Source organism: Heptranchias perlo, chromosome 29 (genome assembly GCF_035084215.1).
Source record: "Heptranchias perlo isolate sHepPer1 chromosome 29, sHepPer1.hap1, whole genome shotgun sequence".
In the NCBI taxonomy this organism is placed as follows: domain Eukaryota; kingdom Metazoa; phylum Chordata; class Chondrichthyes; order Hexanchiformes; family Hexanchidae; genus Heptranchias; species Heptranchias perlo.
Genome location: NC_090353.1, coordinates 29,095,882 through 29,116,031, shown reverse-complemented (window position 1 = coordinate 29,116,031; position 20,150 = coordinate 29,095,882). Strand labels below are relative to the sequence as shown.

Below are 20,150 nucleotides of genomic sequence, written 5' to 3'. Positions count from 1 at the left end.
GGAATCAGTCTGCAGTTTACATTTAACTGCTGGATGGAAAAACATTTCTAATTTATGTTAAATTGATTCTTAAAGAGGTTCTTGTGGTAATGATGCTTTCCCACCCTCACATTCTGGTCATTTTTAGGACTCTGTCTCCATAACCACAGAAGGCAGTGGATGCCAAATAATTAAATTTATTCAAGAAGGAGATAGATATATTTCTTAATGCTAATGGGATCAAGGGATATGGGGACAAAGCGGGAACAGGGTACTGAGTTAGATGACCAGCCATGATCATTTTGAATGGCGGAGCAGGCCCGAAGGACCGAATGGCCTATTCTTGCTCCTATTTTCTGTGTTTCTATGATTATTAAGCCAAGAAAGGGACTATAATACAAATTACTCCCAGGCTCTGCAAATAATATGAGGACAATGAGAGGAGATCTTACTGAAACATACAAGATTCTGAGGGGACTCGATAGGCTAGATGCTGAGAGGATGTTACCCCTCATGGGGGAATCTAAAACTAGGGGGGCACAGTCTCAGAATAAGGGGTCGCCCGTTTAAGACGGAAATGAGGAGGAATTTCTTCTCCCAGAGGGTCATGAATGTTTGGAATTCTTTACCCCAAAAAGCTGTGGAGGCTGAGTCAGACAAATTTTTGATCAGCAAGGGAGTCAAACGATATGGGGAAAAGGCAGGAAAGTGGAGTTGAGGTAAAAATCAGATCAGCCATGATCTCAGTGAATGGCGGAGCAGGCTCGAGGGGCCGAATGGCCTACTCCTGCTCCTATCTCTTATGGTCAACCCAATGTGACTTATTTCCCTTCCTCCTAGTGGGGCAGAGTGAAAAACTTAAGCCACCAGCTCAATATATAAAAGCATCTCCTGCAGCATTGCACATAGTGGGTCAAGAACCCTCAGGTGAAGCAGGGTTATAGACGGTGGGTGATAATTAGACCAGACCTGAGGGATGACTGTTCCACTGGAGGGTAGAAGAGGTCAGATAGGGAAGGTAACATGAGGTGGAGGGCAGGAGAATGTTAAGGTGGGATTAGAACCGAGGATGGGGAAGGTAGCAGGAGATTATAGGCTGCAGAGGGAGAACGTAGAATGCAGTTAGAGACCACGGGTGACGGAGGACAATCATTTTAAGAAAAAGAGGTATCTGAGGATTAAGAGGTTCAGTTTAGGGTTGTCACGTAACGTTAGCTACTGGCTCATTATACTCAATTAGTCACTTAAAGTTACGTTTACAGCATCACCTACAGGCACAGTACCTTTGGAATCCAGAGACCACTCACCGTTTTTAATATTTAATAGATATATCTAGGCTAGATAGGAGGAACAAAATCTAATTCTTCCCAGCTCCAGCCCAAATGGACAGCCTAAGAAAAGACCCCGTCCTACTCACTTCCCCCAGCCTCTCTCCTGGACCAGCCAGCTGCCTGCAGTCCATCGCTTCACAAGACCTAACTCCACGTCTCAGCATCGGCCAACTCATTCTAGGCTCAGTTATCTTTTGGAAAACGCAATATATTTTTTAAACTCTGCGGTTCATTTGATCCTTAGCATCTCTGTAGCTGCTCAGATTTTGAGGCAAAATCAAGGACTGAAACTTGTATAGATTTCTAAACTGAGGTAATACACGGCTTCTCTTCCCCATAACCTGGAAGAATGTAGCCATCTGTAAAAAGTGTGACATTTCCCTTTTTGCTCTATCTTTGGTCAAGAACTAATTTACCAAACTGCCACTGACATCAGCAGTTTCGAAGTGAAGCAACACTTCTGCTTCCAGAGGCCTGGCAGCACCACAAGTGGTAGTTTCCATGAGGTGGCGCTGCTCTGATAGCAACATAAATGCCAACTAGTTTGCCAAAAGTAAAGGCAGCCATGTTTTTTGGTTGTGAGAAACCCATGCAGCATTAAAGACATTGCTCAGTGGCTTATGTGGATCTCCCTCGGCCAGAGGGGAATCATCCTCTGGCTATGGTCACTTGTGCACCCCTCCCCTCTTCACCCACCATGGATGGTCATGCCTTCAGCTGTCTAGGCCGCCCTGGAATTCCTTCCCTAAACTCCAACTCCCTCTCCCCCTTTAAGACTCTCTTTGAAGCCCACCTCTTTGACTTAGCTGTTGGTCACTCATCCCTCCTTTCTTTGGCACAGCATCCATTGTTTCCTATGATCTCCATGCAATAGCTTGGAATGTTTTGTCGACAGTAAAGGCGCTATATAAATGCGGGTTGTTGTTGTTGTGCGGCAGATAGATTCAGCGCTGTACACTCACACAGGACACCAATTTTCAGACATATTTTCCGAGATCTCTGCGCTCTTCCAATTCTGGCCTCTTGCGCATCCCTGATTTCCATCACTCCACCATTGACGGCCGTGCCTTCAGCTGCCTCGGCCCTACGCCCTGGAATTCCCCCCCCAAACCTCTCCGACCCTCTCTCTCCTCCTTTAAGATGCTGTTTAAAACCCCCCCTCTTTGACCAAGCTTTCAGTCACCTATCCTAATATCTCAAGTGGCTCGGTGTCAAATTTTGTCTGATTACGCTCCTGTGAAGCGCCTTGGGACGTTTTACTACATTAAAGGCGCTATATAAATGCAAGTTGTTGTTTTTTGAATTAGCTACTGACTACTGAGGAAATGCAAGTACACGGAGACAGAGTGAGCATGGCCTTTTCCCTAAACACAATCTGAAACAAGATTAGTGGGGGCAGGCCAATTTCCAAACAAAGTTTAAAATAAAAATGGTCTAAACAATTTAAAAGAAAAATGAATCTTTTTGCCACCAACAGATGAGCAGATGGCACTTAGAACTCTTATTTCTCTACTATAAAGGGCTTTTTGAAATAAAGCTTGCAAACAGCATCGATGCCTACCAGTCTCAATCTTGTTACTGTAAGATTAATGCCAAATAGCCTCTCTCAAAAGATATTAGCTTGTAAGGTCAGTGAGGATTGGAGCCAATTTTGGAACAGGCTGATGATTTAATTGGAAAAACTGCTTTAAAGAGTTACAATCGATTCAGCACTGAAGCACTGTATATATGAAAATAGCCTCAGTGAGTTTTGTAGCAGAGTCTAAATATAAATGGGGGGGGGGGGGGGGGAGGGAGGAGAAAGGTGGGTGATGGAAGGTAAATAGGAACAAGAAAGTGAAGCAATTCTGAAAACATAATTATATATAATTAATACAATCAATTAAATTAGTGGGCCATGTACAGTCTTTGGCCCTTTGCAATTTTAAAACCAGTGACCTTTTTAAGTGTCAATTGAAAAAAAATGCTTTACACAAATGGAACAACAAACAACTGAGCACAGGAAATACATAACGGTCCAAAACAAAATTAACCACAGATAATTTGTGGGCCTATCAGTCAATGATCAGACTATATCAAGACACTCAGTCTTTCATTTTAAGCGGAAGAATCAGCTTTTGTGAAACCGAAGTATTTGATTTCGACGCTGGAATGATCAGTGAGGTATGCCAGTTCCCTCTAGTGGCATAAAACCAGTACTCAGCCTTCTACACTGTTCTAATGAAGCTCGAGGAACAGCACCTCATCTTTCATTTAGGCACTTTACAACCTTCCGGACTCAACACTGATTTCAATAACTTCAGATCATAACCACCGCTCCCATTCTTTTGGACAGCAAATCTGGTAATAGTTCTGCTGTTGCCATTTCCAGCTCCTCTAGACCCATCCTTTGTTTCTTTACTTGTCCCATTATCACCCTCCTTGCCTTGCACCATCATCCCTTTTGTCATTTAATCACTCCTGCCCTCCACCCTATCACAGACCTTCCCTTTTGTTCTTCCCTCCCCCCTTTGCCTGGCTCTGTACTTGCTTAAAAACTGTTAAATCTTAAACTTCTATAAAATTATGAGGGGCCTAGATAGAGTGGATAGGGAAGACCTACTTAGCAGAGGGGTCAGTGGCATAGATTTAAAGTAATTGGTAGAAGGATTAGAGGAGAAATTTTTTCACCCAGTGGGTGGTGGGGGTCTGGAATTCACTGCCTGACAGGGTGACAGAACCCCTCAGCTCTCTTAAAAAGTACTTGGATGTGCACTTGAAGTGCCGTAATCTACAGGGCTACGGACCAAGTGCTAGAAATTGGGATTAAGGTGGATAGCACATTTTTAGCTGGCACGGACCTGATGGCTGAATGGCTTCCTTCTGTGTTGTAACTATCTATGATTCTTCAGTTCTGACGAAATGGCATCGACCCGAAACATTAACTCTGTTTCTTTCTCCACAGATGCTGCCTGACCTGCTGAGTATTTCCAGCATTTTCTGTTTTTACTGCAATATTTCAATTCAAACAACAAAAACTTGCATTGATCTAGCGCTTTTAGTGTTGTAAAACATCCCAAGGCGCTTCATAGAAGCGATCAAACAAAATTTGACACTGAGCCACATCAGGAGATTCCCGAGCTTAGGGCCTAGCTGGAACGATTAAAATCGGGGATACGCAAGAGGCAAGAATTGGAGGAGCGCAGCGATCTCGGAGGGTTGTAGGGCTGGAGGAGGTTAGAGATACGGAGGGGCGAGGCCATAGAGGGATTTGAAAACAAGGATGAGAATTTTTTAAAAATCGAGGCATTCCCAGACCGGGAGCCAATGTAGGTCCAGTGGTGGCCAAAAGCTTGATCACCACTCTCAGAAGGTACAGATGGGGAAGATCTAAAAGCCCACACCCTCCAGCTGTCGGAAGAAGTCAGAGGGGAGATAGCAGAGGCTCTGGTCACAATTCTTCAATTTTCCTTAAACGTGCATATTGTGCTGTGGGGCTGGAGTGTTCAATGTTACATCCTTGGGTAATCATAGACCAGTTAGTCTATATTAGGACAGGTGACCAAACGCTTGGTCAAAGAGGTAGGTTTTAAGGAGCGACACAGAAAGAAAGACACAGAGATGGAGAGGTTTAGGGAGGGAATTCCCGAGCTTAGGGCCTAGCTGGAACGATTAAAATCGGGGATACGCAAGAGGCAAGAATTGGAGGAGCACAGCGATCTTGGAGGGTTGTAGGGCTGGAGGAGGTTAGAGATACGGAGGGGCGAGGCCATAGAGGGATTTGAAAACAAGGATAAGAATTTTGAAAATCGAGGCATTCCTGGACCGGGAGCCAATGTAGGTCAGTGAGCACAGGGATGATGGGTGAATGGGACTTGGTGCGAGTTGGGATATGGGCAGCAGAGTTTTGAATGAGCTCAAGTTTATGGAGGGTAGAAGGTGAGAGGCCAGCCAGGAGAGCATTGGAATAGTCAAGTCTAGAGGTAACAAAGGCATAGATGAGGGTTTCAGCAGCAGATGAGCTGAGGCAGGGGCAGAGACAGGCAATGTTACAGAGGTGGAAGTAGGCGGTCTTGGAGATGGTGTGGATATGGGGTCGGAAGTTCATCTTGGGGTCAAAAAAGAGGCCAAAGTTGTGAACGGTCTGGTTCAGCCTCAGTGAGTGGCCAGGGAGAGGGATGGAGTCGGTGGCTAGGGAACAGAGTTTGTAGCGGGGACCAAAGAAAATGGCTTCGGTCTTCCCAATATTTAGTAGAAGGACATTTTTGCTCATGTCAGACAAGCAGTGTGACTAACCAGTCAGTGGAGGGGCCGAGGGAGGTGGTGGTGAGGTAGTGCTGGGTGTTGTCAGCATACATGTGGAACCTGGCGTGTATTTGCGAATGATGTCGGCGAGGGGCAGCTTGTGGATGAGAAGTAGGAGGGGGCCAAGGAATTCCTCCATGGCCTCGCCCCTCCCCATCTCTGTAACCTCCTCCAGCCCTACAACCCTCCGAGATCTCTGCACTCCTCCAGTTCTGGCCACTTGAGCATCTCAGATTTTAATCGCTCCACCATTGGCGGCCATGTCTTCAGCTGCCTAGGCCCTAAGCTCTGGAATTCCCTCCCTAAACCCCACAGCCTCCCTCTCCTTTAATACGCTCCTTAAAACCTACCTCTTTGACCAGATGTTCTGCAAATCTTAGCTCACCCACTTTCTACTTGGCTTGTACGGAAGGCTTAAGTTTCATTTTTTTTTTACAAATGCAGTTTTAGCAACACATCAGCACTAGTAACCAAACAGTAAACTGTGGCCTGTACAACAATGGGAGGAGTGTGTTTGTCACTTCATAGGTCTTGCAGGGTATAAGCAACTTATTTTAAATGGGTAAGTCTCCTTTAAAATAGTAGGCCAAAGCATCAAGCATCTGTATGCTGGTATCCAGTGTTATAAATTCAGGGCCATTGAATTTCATTTGCAAGTAAGTATCATAATCCCTTTACCTTCTAACTAAAAACGTCACAGGTCTGGTATCAAGGTCATATTCTTAACATGCATCGCTCGTTTAAAGCTCAAGGACATCAAACATGCAAAACCCTTCTGTTTGAATTTTATACAATACAGTGGGGAAGGAATTAATTTGCTCCAACTCTGAACCATTCTGCTTTATAGGTGATCTGTTCGGTTCTCTGCTGATGTTCAGCCCATTCATTTTGTACAATTTTGTTGATGTACAAGGAATATAATTCTGAAGTTGCCTTATTTTTACTGCTTCTAATCCCCATTGGCTATTTTTCCCTCCCCCCCCAAGTTACCAATTGGGCACTATAACTTTACTTTTTATTTTGGAAGGAATACGGCAACGAGGGGTCGATGTAATTTAGCAGGAATGCACTGACATTACTGAGGGGCGCTGTTCTTTTGCCCCATTGTCCACAGGTACCACTTCTCAAAATCGCTAGTCACAAGTTACAATGCCTGCTTAAAGCCAATGATGAGGACTCAAGACTATTCAGAACATTAGAATTGGCTCTAATCCAGTGCTCGCACATCAGAGTGCATTAGTGCATGAACGAGCTGGTCAGGTGACCTATTCCTTGACCTATAACCACCCCCGCCCCTCCCCCCTCTGACTTAAGTCATTTCAATGGTCATGAATAGAATAGCAAGAATTAGTTGGAAACGAACAGGAGGGGGCCAGACTAGAACATGTTTGCAAATGGTGCCCATTTACAAATCCTTCATTTGCCTGTCTCAACCTCTATAAATAGAACAATTTCTCAAAATTGGAGGCACCACTATATTAATGACAGTGGCCAAAGCTATAATTACCAACCAGGCAAAGCACTGCTGCCCACCCACCCACCAGTAATTCTAGAGGTTACACCTGCAATAAGCAATACAGCGTCTATCCAGCAAGATTTTACAGGAGGGGTGGAAATAGAGAGAAGGGTGTAATTTTTAGAATATTTTAAAAGCTTTCCTGCCTCCAGACTGGTGGAGAAAGAATGAGTGGGAGCAATAGTAGTGGCTGAATTACCAATAAAAAAAAGGCCTTTAGCCAATCTCTATGCCATTATCACCTTCCTACTGCTTAGACTGCCCTACGTTCTAAGCAGGTCACTTTAATCAGCAGGAATGTTCTCAAATGTACAGAGCGACAGCTGCGAATGGAGGCTACGTTTCAAGACTCCTGCCCACAGATGAAAAAGGCACAAGGTTGAAACCGCTCTTAAAAACGCAGAATCAGTTCTTACCACAATAGGCAAATTTGAGCGACAGAACACAGCTCTCGTGAAGGTGAAGTTGATATTTATCCGGTTTATTGACGTGTAAAACTTCTACGTTGCTGCTCTCTGTGCCGACAGCTAGCCACCCTCCTGTTGGACAGCAACCTAGTGCAAAGATCTGGGGGAGAAAAGAAAAGCTAGATTTTACTTTCAGCAAAGAACACAATAATCTACCCTCACACAAGTCTAGATGTGTATCGACTGGAGCGGACAGGGTTAGTCCTAGTGAACTATAAACCAGTCTGCTACGCTATCATCAAAGTACTTCTGTACAAGCAAAAGGAAAGCAGAGGCCTTTATCTGATCTCAGAAATAGAATCAGCATTGATGAAATGATTGTGCAACAACCATGTCGGAGCAGCAGTTCCTTCATATTTGTAGATTAAGTGATTTTTCTATGTAGACAGCATCTTGAACGCCTTCTTAGACCTAAAGACCCAATTAGACCAGGATACCATGATTGTTGGGCTTTTTTTTTTAAGCTCTTGACTGTATTAGAAAGCTGACTTGGAAAGTGGACACAGGGTCTGAAGAACTTGCTGCAAATTGTATATTTGTAACTATCATTTACATCTAAGAATAGACTCTTGGTCATCATAGCTGTTCATCACAATGTTTTTTTAAGCTGACCAGATGAATGAATTCATGAGGAGTCTGATCAGTGGTTTCCAACGCCAGTTCATCTCAAATAGCATGAATTAGTTGGAACTGAAAATTTTAAAAGATGGCATTAATTACTGAGTAAAAATACTACCTCTCTGGTTATGCAGCCATATTTTGTTGCTTTATACAGTCATGGGACTGTCACTTGCTAAGGTCAGCTACAGGATCACAAGGAAATCATATTGAGGGGAATAAAGTTCAGCTGTTGGGTCATTTTTCTGTTTGTACCTTCTAATTACTACCAATGTCTTATCATTAAAAGAATCTGGCACAAGCACGATTCGTACTCTTCAGAAGGCTAGGAGACCTTAGGTTTAGTTAAATGTGAAAGCCAAGCCTCACCAGCCTGAGTGAGAGTGGTGTAGTTGACATCACTGAATGACTAGGAAGTGAAAGATGGACAGATCTCAATGGCTATAAAAGAGTTATCAGAGCTACAGAGTCCTAGGATGGGGACCCCCACTTAAGTCTGCCATATGGCAAGTTCCTAATCGCCACTACATCACTAGAACCAGATACTAATAACCACAACACAGGAAGAATTGGAGCGGAGAAGGGGGAGGGGGGAACTGCACCCCAAGCCAATCTTACAGATTTAACCCGGTAGCAAGATAGCCACCTGCTATGTAGACCAGAGATATCAAAACAAGATGGGAGAAAAGGAATTAGAATTAGAATATGGGTAGAATATTGTCCTTCTTAATTACACTGTGCACGTTGGGAGTGGAAATCTAAGATCTTAATATGGCAGGGCTGAAAAAGAAAGATCACTGTAGGTATCTCCCAAGATAGAAACCAATCGCAATCTATAGCATTCAACACACAACAGTCTAGTACTAAAGACTTAATCCATTTGGATAAATGACTACTAGCATGGAGGAGGAGGAAGATGCTAGTGAGCATGGTGGTTTTACTCCAATTCGTCGTGCCACAGACTGGTTGAACATGGGATCATACTCACAATTCAACATGGTCCGTGTTTCCGTTCTCAACTGTCCCTCAAGATGAAGGTATGGACCAGAATCCAATCACTTTCATAAGGGCGAGAAGGAAAGGACAAGAGGCCTAGTCGCCCTAGGCTTCTGCACCTCCTAGCAACCTGCCCAGGGCAGAATTGAGAGAGGTTCCGTATTCCCATGATAGGAAATGATGCATAGCTCGAGGAACCCAGGGGAGGGGGAATTAAAGGAGATACATTAGATGGGGGCAAGATGGAGCAAGACACTTTAGTGACAAGCTTTCTCATATTAGCCAGCAGATATGACGTACCTGTGATGCAAAATCATGTTGATGCACCTGGCGCCCCTCCCTCAGGTCCCAGCACCGGACTGTATTGTCCAGAGCTCCAGTCCATAGCTTGGTCCCGTCATTAGAAATATCAGTGCAGCTGACACCATCAGAGTGGCCTTGGAACTGCCTGAGTTTAAAAATAAAACAGCAGAGGTATAGTTTATGCAACATTCAATTGTCAACATAGATTATGAGAGTACGCAATTTCATAACATTGATATACAGCGTTGCTAAAACAGCTAAATACCAACCCCCAACAAAAAAAGTAAAAGAAACAAACCTTCACTTAAAAGACTTGAAGGAAGTTATTGAAAATCAATGATCACAGACCAAAAGTACACCCTGCAAATACCACCATCAGTTTAATGAATCCAACTGTCAAATACATTGCAGAAATGCATTAGTTGTCATTATTGCCTTAGAATCAAGCTGATTAGTAATCCCACATTAATTCAGTTCAGTTTACAGTCTCCAGCTCACAAATAAGGAGATATCTCATCAAGTTTCCAGAATATTTGAATAAAAATGCCTGGACACACATATTTTTATTTAGCCCACTGAGGCAATCCGCCCTCAATTGTTCTGATGACACCACTCTTACTCCAACCACTAGGAGGAACAAGGGAGCAGCCACGGTAACTTGCCCCTTCTCACTGAGAAAGTCCCTGATCTCACTTGTCATCTCCTGCTGATGGCACGTCAAGAGATCCTGGTGCTTGTCAGGTGGGTGGGGAGGATTTATGCAGCAACACCTAACTGTATTGGATTGGGCATTTGGAACCCAAACTTGGCGTCCTCAAAAGAACTCTTAGGGTCTGTGTACAGCACAAATTTTGGAAAAGTATTAAGTCTTTAAAAGTTGTTAAAATAGGGGGCAGGGGGAGGGAGGGAGCGAAGAGTTTTGGTATTAGTGTGCAATTTTAAAAAGGAACTCCCAACTCCTCTATTTTGAAAAATTTGTTGATAACTAATTGCTTCATACAACAACTTGCATTTATATAGCACCTTTAACATAGTAAAACATCCCAAGGGGGTATTCCCAAACAAAATTTGACACCGAGCCACATAAGGAGATATTCGGTCAGGTGAAAGAGGTAGGTTTTAAGGAGTGTCTTAAAAGAGATGGAGAGGTTTAGGGAAGGAATTCCAGAGTTTAGGGCCTAGGCAGCCGAAGGCATGGCCGCCGATGGGGGAAGCGATTAAAATCAGGGATGTGCAAAAGGCCAGAATTGGAGGAGCACAGGAATCTCGGAGGGTCGTTGGGTGGAGGAGATTCCAGAGATAGGGAGGGGCGAGGCCATGGAGGGATTTGAAAACAAGGGTGACAATTTTAAAACTGAGGCGTTGCCGAATCGGGAGCCAACGTAGGTCAAAGAGCACAGGGTTGGTGGGTGAACGGGACTTGGTGCGAGTTAGGATACGGGCAGCAGAGGTTTGAACGAGCTCAAGTTTACAGAGGGTGCAAGGCTGGAGGCCAGCCAGGGCTTAAGGCTTGCATCTGGCAAGCTTCAAATTTATAATATGGCAAGAGGTGCGGCCTGTCAGAGGCGCAGTGTGACCACACATTCGTGAGGTGATTTATTTCAGTGAGTTGTGCATTTTCAGTTCACCTGGTTCCCGAAGACGGGACAGGATTCTAATCGGGCCTGGGCACGTCCACTTCAGAATTCAGAACGCTACCTAACTTGCAGGAAAACCAGAAATAAAGAGGGGGGCGGAAATGATTGTCATAACCCGATAACAAAAAGCTTGTGGTTTTATTGTTATGGTAGCCAAGTGTGTTCAACAGGAAATACATTTGCGAGTGACAAAATGATCTTGCATGTGTGAGGAGAATAAGTGATTTTTATCCCCTCCAGCTATTGTTATTGAAGATTTTTAAATGCCTGTTAACACAACACATTATGGTTATTGTGCGGAGGTCTCAAAAATCAACTCCATAGATCTACTTTGATACCAATATTTTTGTAGTGGTCATAGATTAGCAGCAATCTTCAAGAGGCATTGGGGGGAGGGGAGACGAGACACAGGCAACTTGGTGAAAGGAAATGAGCCAGAAAATATTGGCCTAGTCTAATTAAGATCAGATGTTTTGCTAGTCATGCTGTATTAATGAATAAATTAGCAGCAAAACATCCATTATTACAATAAACAGGAACATTTCTAATACAGATGCACCAATAGTTCCTGGCATCATATTTTTTTTTCTTAAAAACACACTCAATATAGATTTCAAAATTCATGAGTTGCTCCCTGCTTGCTAGGGTGAAAAAGCTTTTCATCATCAAGTTATGTAATAAGAGTTTACAGATAATCATTTTCCCCATCTGTATTTTAGGATTACGTCAGATTTCTCAATTTCAAAAAAAAACTTAAGTCGATGGTCCTGGGCTTTGGTGGAGCAAAGCACGAAGGCCGAAGAAAGTAGGAGAGAAGATAAATCGAGGAGCATTGATTAGGTGGTGCCAAGCTTGAGTATTAAAAGGAGATTGCAGGAGGAAGGCAAAACTGAGGTGAATTTACAGTAAGGTAAGGGGGTACCAGGAAACTGAAGACAAAGATGTCAACTGGCAGTTTGAGCCATGTCCCAACGAATGGGCCAGCACACCAACACCAATCCGCATAACCCACCTCTTTCCCTATCTCTCCGCCGCCGCCCCCCCCGCCCCTGCACTACATTTGCTACGATAGAATGCACACTTAGGCAGGAATTAAACTCCGCACACAGCCCTTTCTTCCCCAACCCCCTGCATAAACACTGGTGCTTGTGTTACCATGACGCGCACCACGGCTAGAAGACACTCGTCAATCTGTGACAGAGAAGCTGACGGCTGAACAGATAAAGATGGTGACAGGCGAATGCAGAGACACTTTTTTTTTTAAAAAGGCACTTGGGGGGGGGGTGAAATTCAACTTCGGAGGGGGGAGGGGAGGTGATGCAACACGGACAGTAGCGGATTCTTCATGGAAAGAAAAAACTCAGGTGGCCTGTATAATGGGTGGCCGTTCGGCTACCACTCATTTTGCGCCCCCGCTAATTCCAAAATAGTCCTGTTTTGAACACCCGAATCTACATTTATTTTTATAAACATGGATTATAAGCTTCTTCACAGACTGTCTGTGGTGCAACAAAACCATGTAAGTTTTGGACGGTTTATAAAAAGACGCAGAAGCAAAGCAGTTTGGAGCAGACAGTTCCAGTGGCGTTTGTTGCTTCAACGGGATCCAGAGCCTGGTGGAAAGTCACTCAAGTTTGCAGAAAATTGAAAACATTGTCATTATTGCAGGGTTTTATAATTATAGACGATTTGATGAATAGTTCTCGGCGTGTCTAGCTTTCAAAAAATTGGATTGAGGGTTAGAAAATAATAGAAAATCCAATTTTCAGGTTTTGGGATTTTTTTGACCATTTTTCCCCCACAGAAAGGGTTTAGAAGATAACACAGTTACATTTAAGAGTTTTGTTTTTAAACAAAGTATATTTGCGCAAGTTTTTTTCTTTTAAAAAGGACACCGAGCCATAAGGTGGCTAAAATGCTAATGAGGCAAGTATTGAGGTCATTTCCCCATGCACTGTAAACAATAAGCAATTCATTTGCCTGTCTCAAATCAAAAAACACCTCACGCCCCTTGTGTTATAAGGCCCTTGGTCACAAGATGCTCAGCCGGGGTTGTCCAGTGTAGGCCCACCTCTCTGCTTGTGAGCACAGAGCGGTAAAAGATAGAGTCAGAGTTACGTGCTGGCCAACAAGACAAACAAAGGCAATGAGAACGTTAGAAGTTATTTTAAATCAAGAAAGAGGACCCACTGATGTGGGGAAGCATAGTGTGTTCATTATTTTGTATTATTATGCATAGACAAAAACAAGTTGCATTTATATAGCACCTTTAATGTACTAAAACTTTCTAAAAATGCTTCACATGAACGTTAGCAAGCAAAATTTGACACCGAGTCACAGGTGACCAAAAGCTTGGTCAAAGAGGTAGGTTTTAAGGAGCATCTTAAAGGATTGAGAGGTAGAGGTTTAGGGAGGGAATTCCACAGCTTAAGGCCTAGGCAAGCAGAAGGCACAGCTGCCAATGGTGGAGCGATTAAAATCAGGGATGCACAAGAGGCCAGAATTGGAGGAGCGCAGACAAGTTATATTGATTCATTTGAGTGAGTCTAATCGTAGCCTGCTCTGTATGTTCACTTGCTGTCTGTGAAGTAAAGCAGCTTAACGATTTGTGTCTAGCCTCGTTTTACCAAGTGTTTTCTCGGACCACCTTTGAAAAGACTGGAGAAGACCTTCACTCTATGCAGTTTGTATGTCAAGTCATATTGTAGCATCTTCCAGGTTCTGATATCGTCCAAGTGGATACGGAGCAGCGAGAGTCAAGTTGACACAAACGTGAGAGAAAAAAAATGACAACAGGAGATAAGGTTTTGCAGAGAGGAAGTGTATGCAAGCACAAGATTTTTAGTATTTTAACAAATAGATGATTTGATAAAACCCAGAGTATAAATTATCGAGATGATAAGCCAACGTACAGCCATTACAAAGTGAACCTCTCTTTCTTCTCTCTGCCGCCGCCTGCATTAGATCTTCAAACTAACTCACCTAATGAGTGTTTCGTTATGCAAATCCCAGACAAAAATACTTCCATCGCTGCAGCAGGAGAAACAGACTTTAGCATCTGGGCTAATTGCCAGCGCGTAGCAAGCGGGGGCAGACGAGGTCAGTTCAGCTTTTATTCGTGGGCTTGGAGCCGCGAGATCCCAGATGGAAATTGTGTTGGCTTCTCCGCCCACAATCAGACTACGTCCATCGGGGAAGAGTTTACAGGTACGGATATAGTTATCTCTGTTCTGGAGAAAGAGAGAGAGAGAAAGAAATTACATTCAACAGTTAATTAACTGCCCTTTCGAGGGCTCAGTAGTACAGTCTAGCACTAAAAGCTACTAGTCATAAATGCTTATAAATGTCTCACTGTTGCAGAATGCTTCGGTTTAACGTAGTAAGATGTTTGGAATAACCTACAAGGTGGCAATAAATTAGGGTGAGTCAAAATGATGGGATGCCATGATAACATTCTAATCAGGGCCAATGGCTTTTCTCGTGGTAGCACTCTCTCCTCTGAGTCAAAAGTTTCAAGTCCCACTCCAGAGACTTGAGCATAAAATCTAGGCTGACACTCCAGTGCAGTACTGAGGGACAGCGGCACTGTTGGAGGTGCCACCTTTTGAATGGGGTATTAAACAGAGGCCCCGTCTGCCCCCTCAAGTGGACATAAAAGATCCCATGGCATTATATGAAGAAGAGCAAGGGAGTTCTCCACTGTGTCCTGGCCAATATTTATCCCTCAACCAACATCACTAAAACAGATTATCTGGTCATTGTTGTTTGTGGGATCCTCCTATGCACAAACTGGCTGCTGCATTTCCTACACTACAACAGTGATTACACTTCAGAAGTACTTCATTGGCTGTAAAATGCTTTGGGACTTCCCGAGGTCGTGAAAGGCACTATATAAATGCAAGCCTTTCCTTTTTTAATGGCTTTTCTCATGATAAAATATTTAATGAAATCTGTAGATGTGGGGAGGGGGGTAGGGGGGTGGGGGAGGGTTGAAAATGGCCTACAACAGGAACACGAAGCAGGCTCCTAGCGAATCAGCAGCCCGTTTTACGCCTCACTCGATTTGCTGTTTTGTTGAAGTAAGTGGAAAGGCACGGTGTAAAACGGACTTCTGATTCACTATGAACCAGTTTCACACTACTGGCAAAGACCAATTTCACCCCCGGTGGGGTCCCTTTAAAAGTAAGGAGTATAGCATCATCCTATAGAATCAGGACACATCTTTATAAAACTTCTGGGAGACTGGTGGAGATCCATCCCACATTCGAGTTTTATCTCAATCCTGTGATTTAAGGATCACATGTAGAATATAAACCATGAACTGAAATATTGACCATCGTTAAAAACATACTTGAGAACTCACGACTACAAAGGAAACTATACCAGATTTGAGGGGTGAGGGTAAGAATACAAGAAGAATGCGGGAAACAAGTGAAGAAATAATAAAAACGTACCACAGTCTACATTGTTGGTGGCTATGAGGAATGCAGGATTTGCTCTCAAAAGGGAGTGAGCAAGGAAATGTACCCAAAGCAGAAAGCAGTAGGCCTATCTCGATCAAAAAAGGGTGTAAAGATAAACCCAGCAACTACAGGCCAGTCAGTTTAACCTCGGTGGTGGGGAAACTTTTGGAAACGATAATTTGGGACAGAATTAACAGTCACTTGGACGAGTGTGGATTGATTAGGGAAAGCCAGGACAGATTTGTTAAAGGCAAATCGTGTTTAACTAACTTGATAAGAGTTTTTTTTGATGAGGTAACAGAGGATAAATGAGGGCAATGCAGTTGATGTGGTGTATATGGATTTTCAAAAAGCATTTGATAAAGTGCCACATGGTAGGCTTGCTATTAAGATTGCGACCCATGGAATAAAGGGGGCAATAGCAACATGGATACAGAATTGGCTAAATGACAGGAAACGGAGAGTAGTGGTGAGCGGTTGTTTTGCGGACTGGAGGGAGGTGTGCAGTGGTGTTCCCCAGGGGTCAGTGCTGGGACCACTGCTTTTCTTGATATATATTAATGACTTGGACTTGGGAGTACAGGGCACAATTTCAAAATTTGCAGATGACACAAAACTTGGCAGGGTAATGAACAGTGAGGAGGCTAGCGATAGACTTCAAGAGGATATAGACATTCTGGTGGCTTGAGCAGACACGTAGCAGATGAAGTTTAACGTGGAAAAATGCGAGGTGATGCACTTCAGTAGGAAAAATGAGGAGAGGCAATATAAACTAGAGGGCACAATTCTAAAAAGGGTGGAGGAACAGAGGGATTTGGGGGTGTATATGCATAAATCTTTGAAGGTGGTAGGGCAGGTTGAGAAAGCAGTTTAAAAAAAGCACACAGGGTCCTTCTTGGGTTTTATAAATAGAGGCATAGAGTACAAAAGCAAGGAAGTCATGATGAACCTTTATAAAACACTGGTTCGGCCACAACTGGAGTATTGTGTCCAGTTCTGGGCACCGCACTTTAGGAAAGATGTGAAGGCGTAAGAGAGGGTGCAAAGGAGATTTACTAGAATGATTCCAGGGATGAGGGACTCAAATTACAGAGATAGACTGGAGAAGTTGGGATTGTTCTCCTTGGAACAGGCAAGGTTGAGATGAGATTTGATAGAGGTATTCAAAATCATGAAGGGTCTAGACAGAGTATATAGAGAAACTGTTCCCATTGGTGGAAGGGTCAAGAACCAGAGGGCATAGATTTAAGGTGATTGACAAAAGAACCAAAGGTGGCATGAGGAAATTTTTATATATATATAACACAGCGAATGGTTAGGATCTGGAATGCACTGCCCGAGGGAGTGGTGAAGGCAGATTCAAAAGGGAACTGGATAAGTACTTGAAACGAAAAAATGTGCAGAGCTACGGGGATAGGGCAGGGCAGTGGGACTAGCTGGAGTGCTCATGCATAGAGCCGGCACGGACTCAATGGGCCAAATGGCTGTAACATTCTATGATTCTATCCTCACCCCAGGCTCGCTTCAAGCACAGCTCCCCACTGGGATTGGTGAGGTTACCATACAGAGCCCAGCTTTAGAGCTCGTTTTGCTTAGTCTTCTGAACAGGCACTGGACATTTTCAGAAATTCATGACAGTTATATCGGTGGGGGATATTACGGCGAACCAGAGGGAGCCCACCAGCCAACCTGAGTTATTCCGCTAGCTCTACTCTGCAAGTTTGTGGTAGTTTCTTGGTGAGGTATGATGAGAATGCAATAAAAGAGCTAAAGTTTGTGCGAGGCTTGGAGTGGGCAAGCAGTAAATGTGGAAACGGCTAGCACCTTGAAGCATATAATCTTAGGCTGTCTACCTGGTGCACAGTACGGCCAGGTACTCGCGCCTTGCTGGATTCCTTCAAAGTGTGCCATCTTCTTATTCATTTATTCTCAGGTGTGGTAGTAGATATAGTATTGTTGCATAGACTAGGCTTGTATTCCATTGAATATAGAAGATTATGGGGTGATTTAATTGAGGTGTTTAAGATGATTAAAGGATTTGATAGGGTAGATAGAGAGAAACTATTTCATCTGGTGGGAGAGTCCAGAACAAGGGGGCATAATCTTAAATTAGAACTAGGCCATTCAGGGGTGTTGTCAGAAAGCACTTCTTCACACAAAGGGTGAGATTGATAGATTTTGATCAGGCAATAGTATTAAGGGTCACGGAACCAAGGCGGGTAGATGGAGTTAAAATACAGATCAGCTCTGATCTAATTGAATGGCGGAACAAGTTTGAGGGGCTGAATGGCCTACTCATGTTCCTATGTCATCAAACAAAATTTGAAACAGATCCACATAAGGAGATATTAGGACAGGTGAGGACAAAGAGGTAGGTTTTAAGGAGTGTCTTAAAAGGATTAATTCCATGCTTCTTTTCCCCCTCCCCCACCCCCTGACCTTGATAAAGGCTGACAAATATTAAAAGTTCACTTTGAAATACTTGTCCCCCATATGCCGCTTTTAAGTGTGCACATCCCTTTAAATTTGACATGCTGGCCAGATTTTGGCACTTTGCCCTTTAGTCTGGCACCAGGTCAAAGCCATGCAGGCAGCCACAAATAATTATTCATGGAAGATTGCGACCGGCCAGCTGACACTGTTGTTTGCTCTGAGCGATAGGCTCGGCAGAGAAGTCTAAACTTAGCCTGGAGTAGAAAAATCAGCCTTTAGATCAGTTTATGACCTGGCCCTCCTTCCTCTCCAGTGCTGAATAGACTGCAGTGTTGCATACACTGTGGGTATCAAATCAAACAGCACCACATTGAACTCACTGACTTGCAAGCGTAGCTCAAAGCAAAACATTTGGGAGGGCTAGATTACTGGGATCATTTGCCAAAATGGTAAATACCTAAATAAATTGTATTGTGGAGCTTAGATTTGTTATTCTGATACTTAAGTGATTAACGGACTGGGCTGGCTGCCAAAAACCAATGGCATTTATTAGGTGCTGTAATAGCTCCTGATAGCATTTGGGAGCGGGTGCGGGAATGAAGAGGAATCAGGCACTCTATAACAATGCAATAAAACATGACAAGATATGAAGTTCAAGCAGTTAGAAGCAAAGGACTCATTTATATTGGTATTAGCTCCTTTGCCCACAGCTACAAGACTGCAGCCAAATGCCAGAAAATCTTTCAATTGTATATAAAGCCATTTACTGGGGTGGTAGCTCAGGTTAAAACCACCTCCTTCCTCCCCCAACTCAAGCCAGTTTTTTTTCCCCCCTCCTGAAAGTGTTGATGTCTTTTACTGGGGTACCATTCTGTGGGCAATTTGGGCGAATGACCATTATATACGGGTAGGCCTTGTACAAATGTCAGAAGACCTTTAGGCTGCAAGCCAAGTCCAATTCCATCTCCACTCGGCACCCACATAAGCAGGACCTGCGGAATAACTATCCGGAGCAGGAGCCCTCTCGCCGACCCAGGGAGGCCGAGGCCGATGAGAGGGGCTCCTGCTACCACCCTGGCTGAGATCAGCTAACAAGACAGACTGGGGGCCAAACCCAGCCCTTTCCTGGTCTGCAGCTTCAGCTAATTTTTAAAGTAATTGGTAGAAGGATTAGAGGGGAGCTGAGGAGAAATTTTTTTCACCCAGAGGGAGGTGGGGGTCTGGAACTCACTGCCTGAAAGGGTGGTAGAGGCAGAAACCCTCATCACATTTGAAAAGAACTTGGATGAGCACCTGCAGTGCCGTAACCTACAAGGGTATGGACCAAGAGCTGGAAAGTGGGATTTAGGCTAAATAACTAGTGTTCAGCCGGCAATGACACGATGGGCTGAATGGCCTCCTTCTGAGCCATACATTTCTATGATTCTATAATTGCTGGTAAGCTCACAGCCATTAACTGGGAGCGACCTCCCACTTCTTGACAGGGATTGCCTGTGTTGCAAAGCAGGAGACACATGTGGCTGGCATGCATTTGCCACTTGCCTTCTCTGCTGTAGATGCTGACTCACACTGGGGTACAGTCATCAGTTATCCAGTAACTTGCCCAAGTGACCACTCTTCATATAATTCAAGGCAGTTAACACAAGAAGGCAATTCAACAGTGCTTGGGGGGGGGTGGGGGGAGGAACCTCTGCTGAGCCTGACTGTATTCTCACCAACACCCACCCATGTACTTTCTGTAAGGGATTACTAGATAGTGATCAGGAGTGGGAATCTTGGCTGATTTTTCTGCTCCCGGCATTACTTGGGTAAAGTACTGGAGGTTGACTGATGCTCATGAAACTTTTTGCCAGTGGGTCAGTGCCCGGGGGGGGAGGAGGCGGGGGAGGGAGGGTGATGAGGGAAGACGACGACGACGACAAGGACAATAACTCGCCCCTTTAACATAGTAAAACATCCTGTGGCGCTTCACAGGAAACAAAATTTGACACCAAGCCACATAAGGAGATATTAGGACAGGTGACCAAAAGCTTGGTCAAAGAGGTATGTTTTAAGGGGCGGCTTAAAGAGGAGGAGAGAGAGCGCGTCGGAGAGATTTAAGGAGAGAATTTCAGAGCTTAGGG

The 20,150-nt window shown here is 44.1% G+C and overlaps 1 protein-coding gene across 2 annotated transcripts in view; it reads right to left on the bottom strand.

Annotated features, from left to right (window-relative positions):
* LOC137299552 (transducin-like enhancer protein 4) overlaps positions 1 to 20,150 on the bottom strand; it is a 135,261-nt gene that overhangs the window by 4,929 nt on the left and 110,182 nt on the right. For both annotated transcript variants that reach the window (XM_067968370.1, XM_067968371.1), the window contains 3 exons: positions 14,114 to 14,361; positions 9,492 to 9,639; positions 7,527 to 7,677 (listed from right to left, as the gene is read on the bottom strand). In XM_067968370.1, the coding sequence (XP_067824471.1) occupies positions 7,527 to 7,677; positions 9,492 to 9,639; positions 14,114 to 14,361 (547 nt within the window). The remainder of the gene's footprint in view (positions 1 to 7,526; positions 7,678 to 9,491; positions 9,640 to 14,113; positions 14,362 to 20,150) is intronic.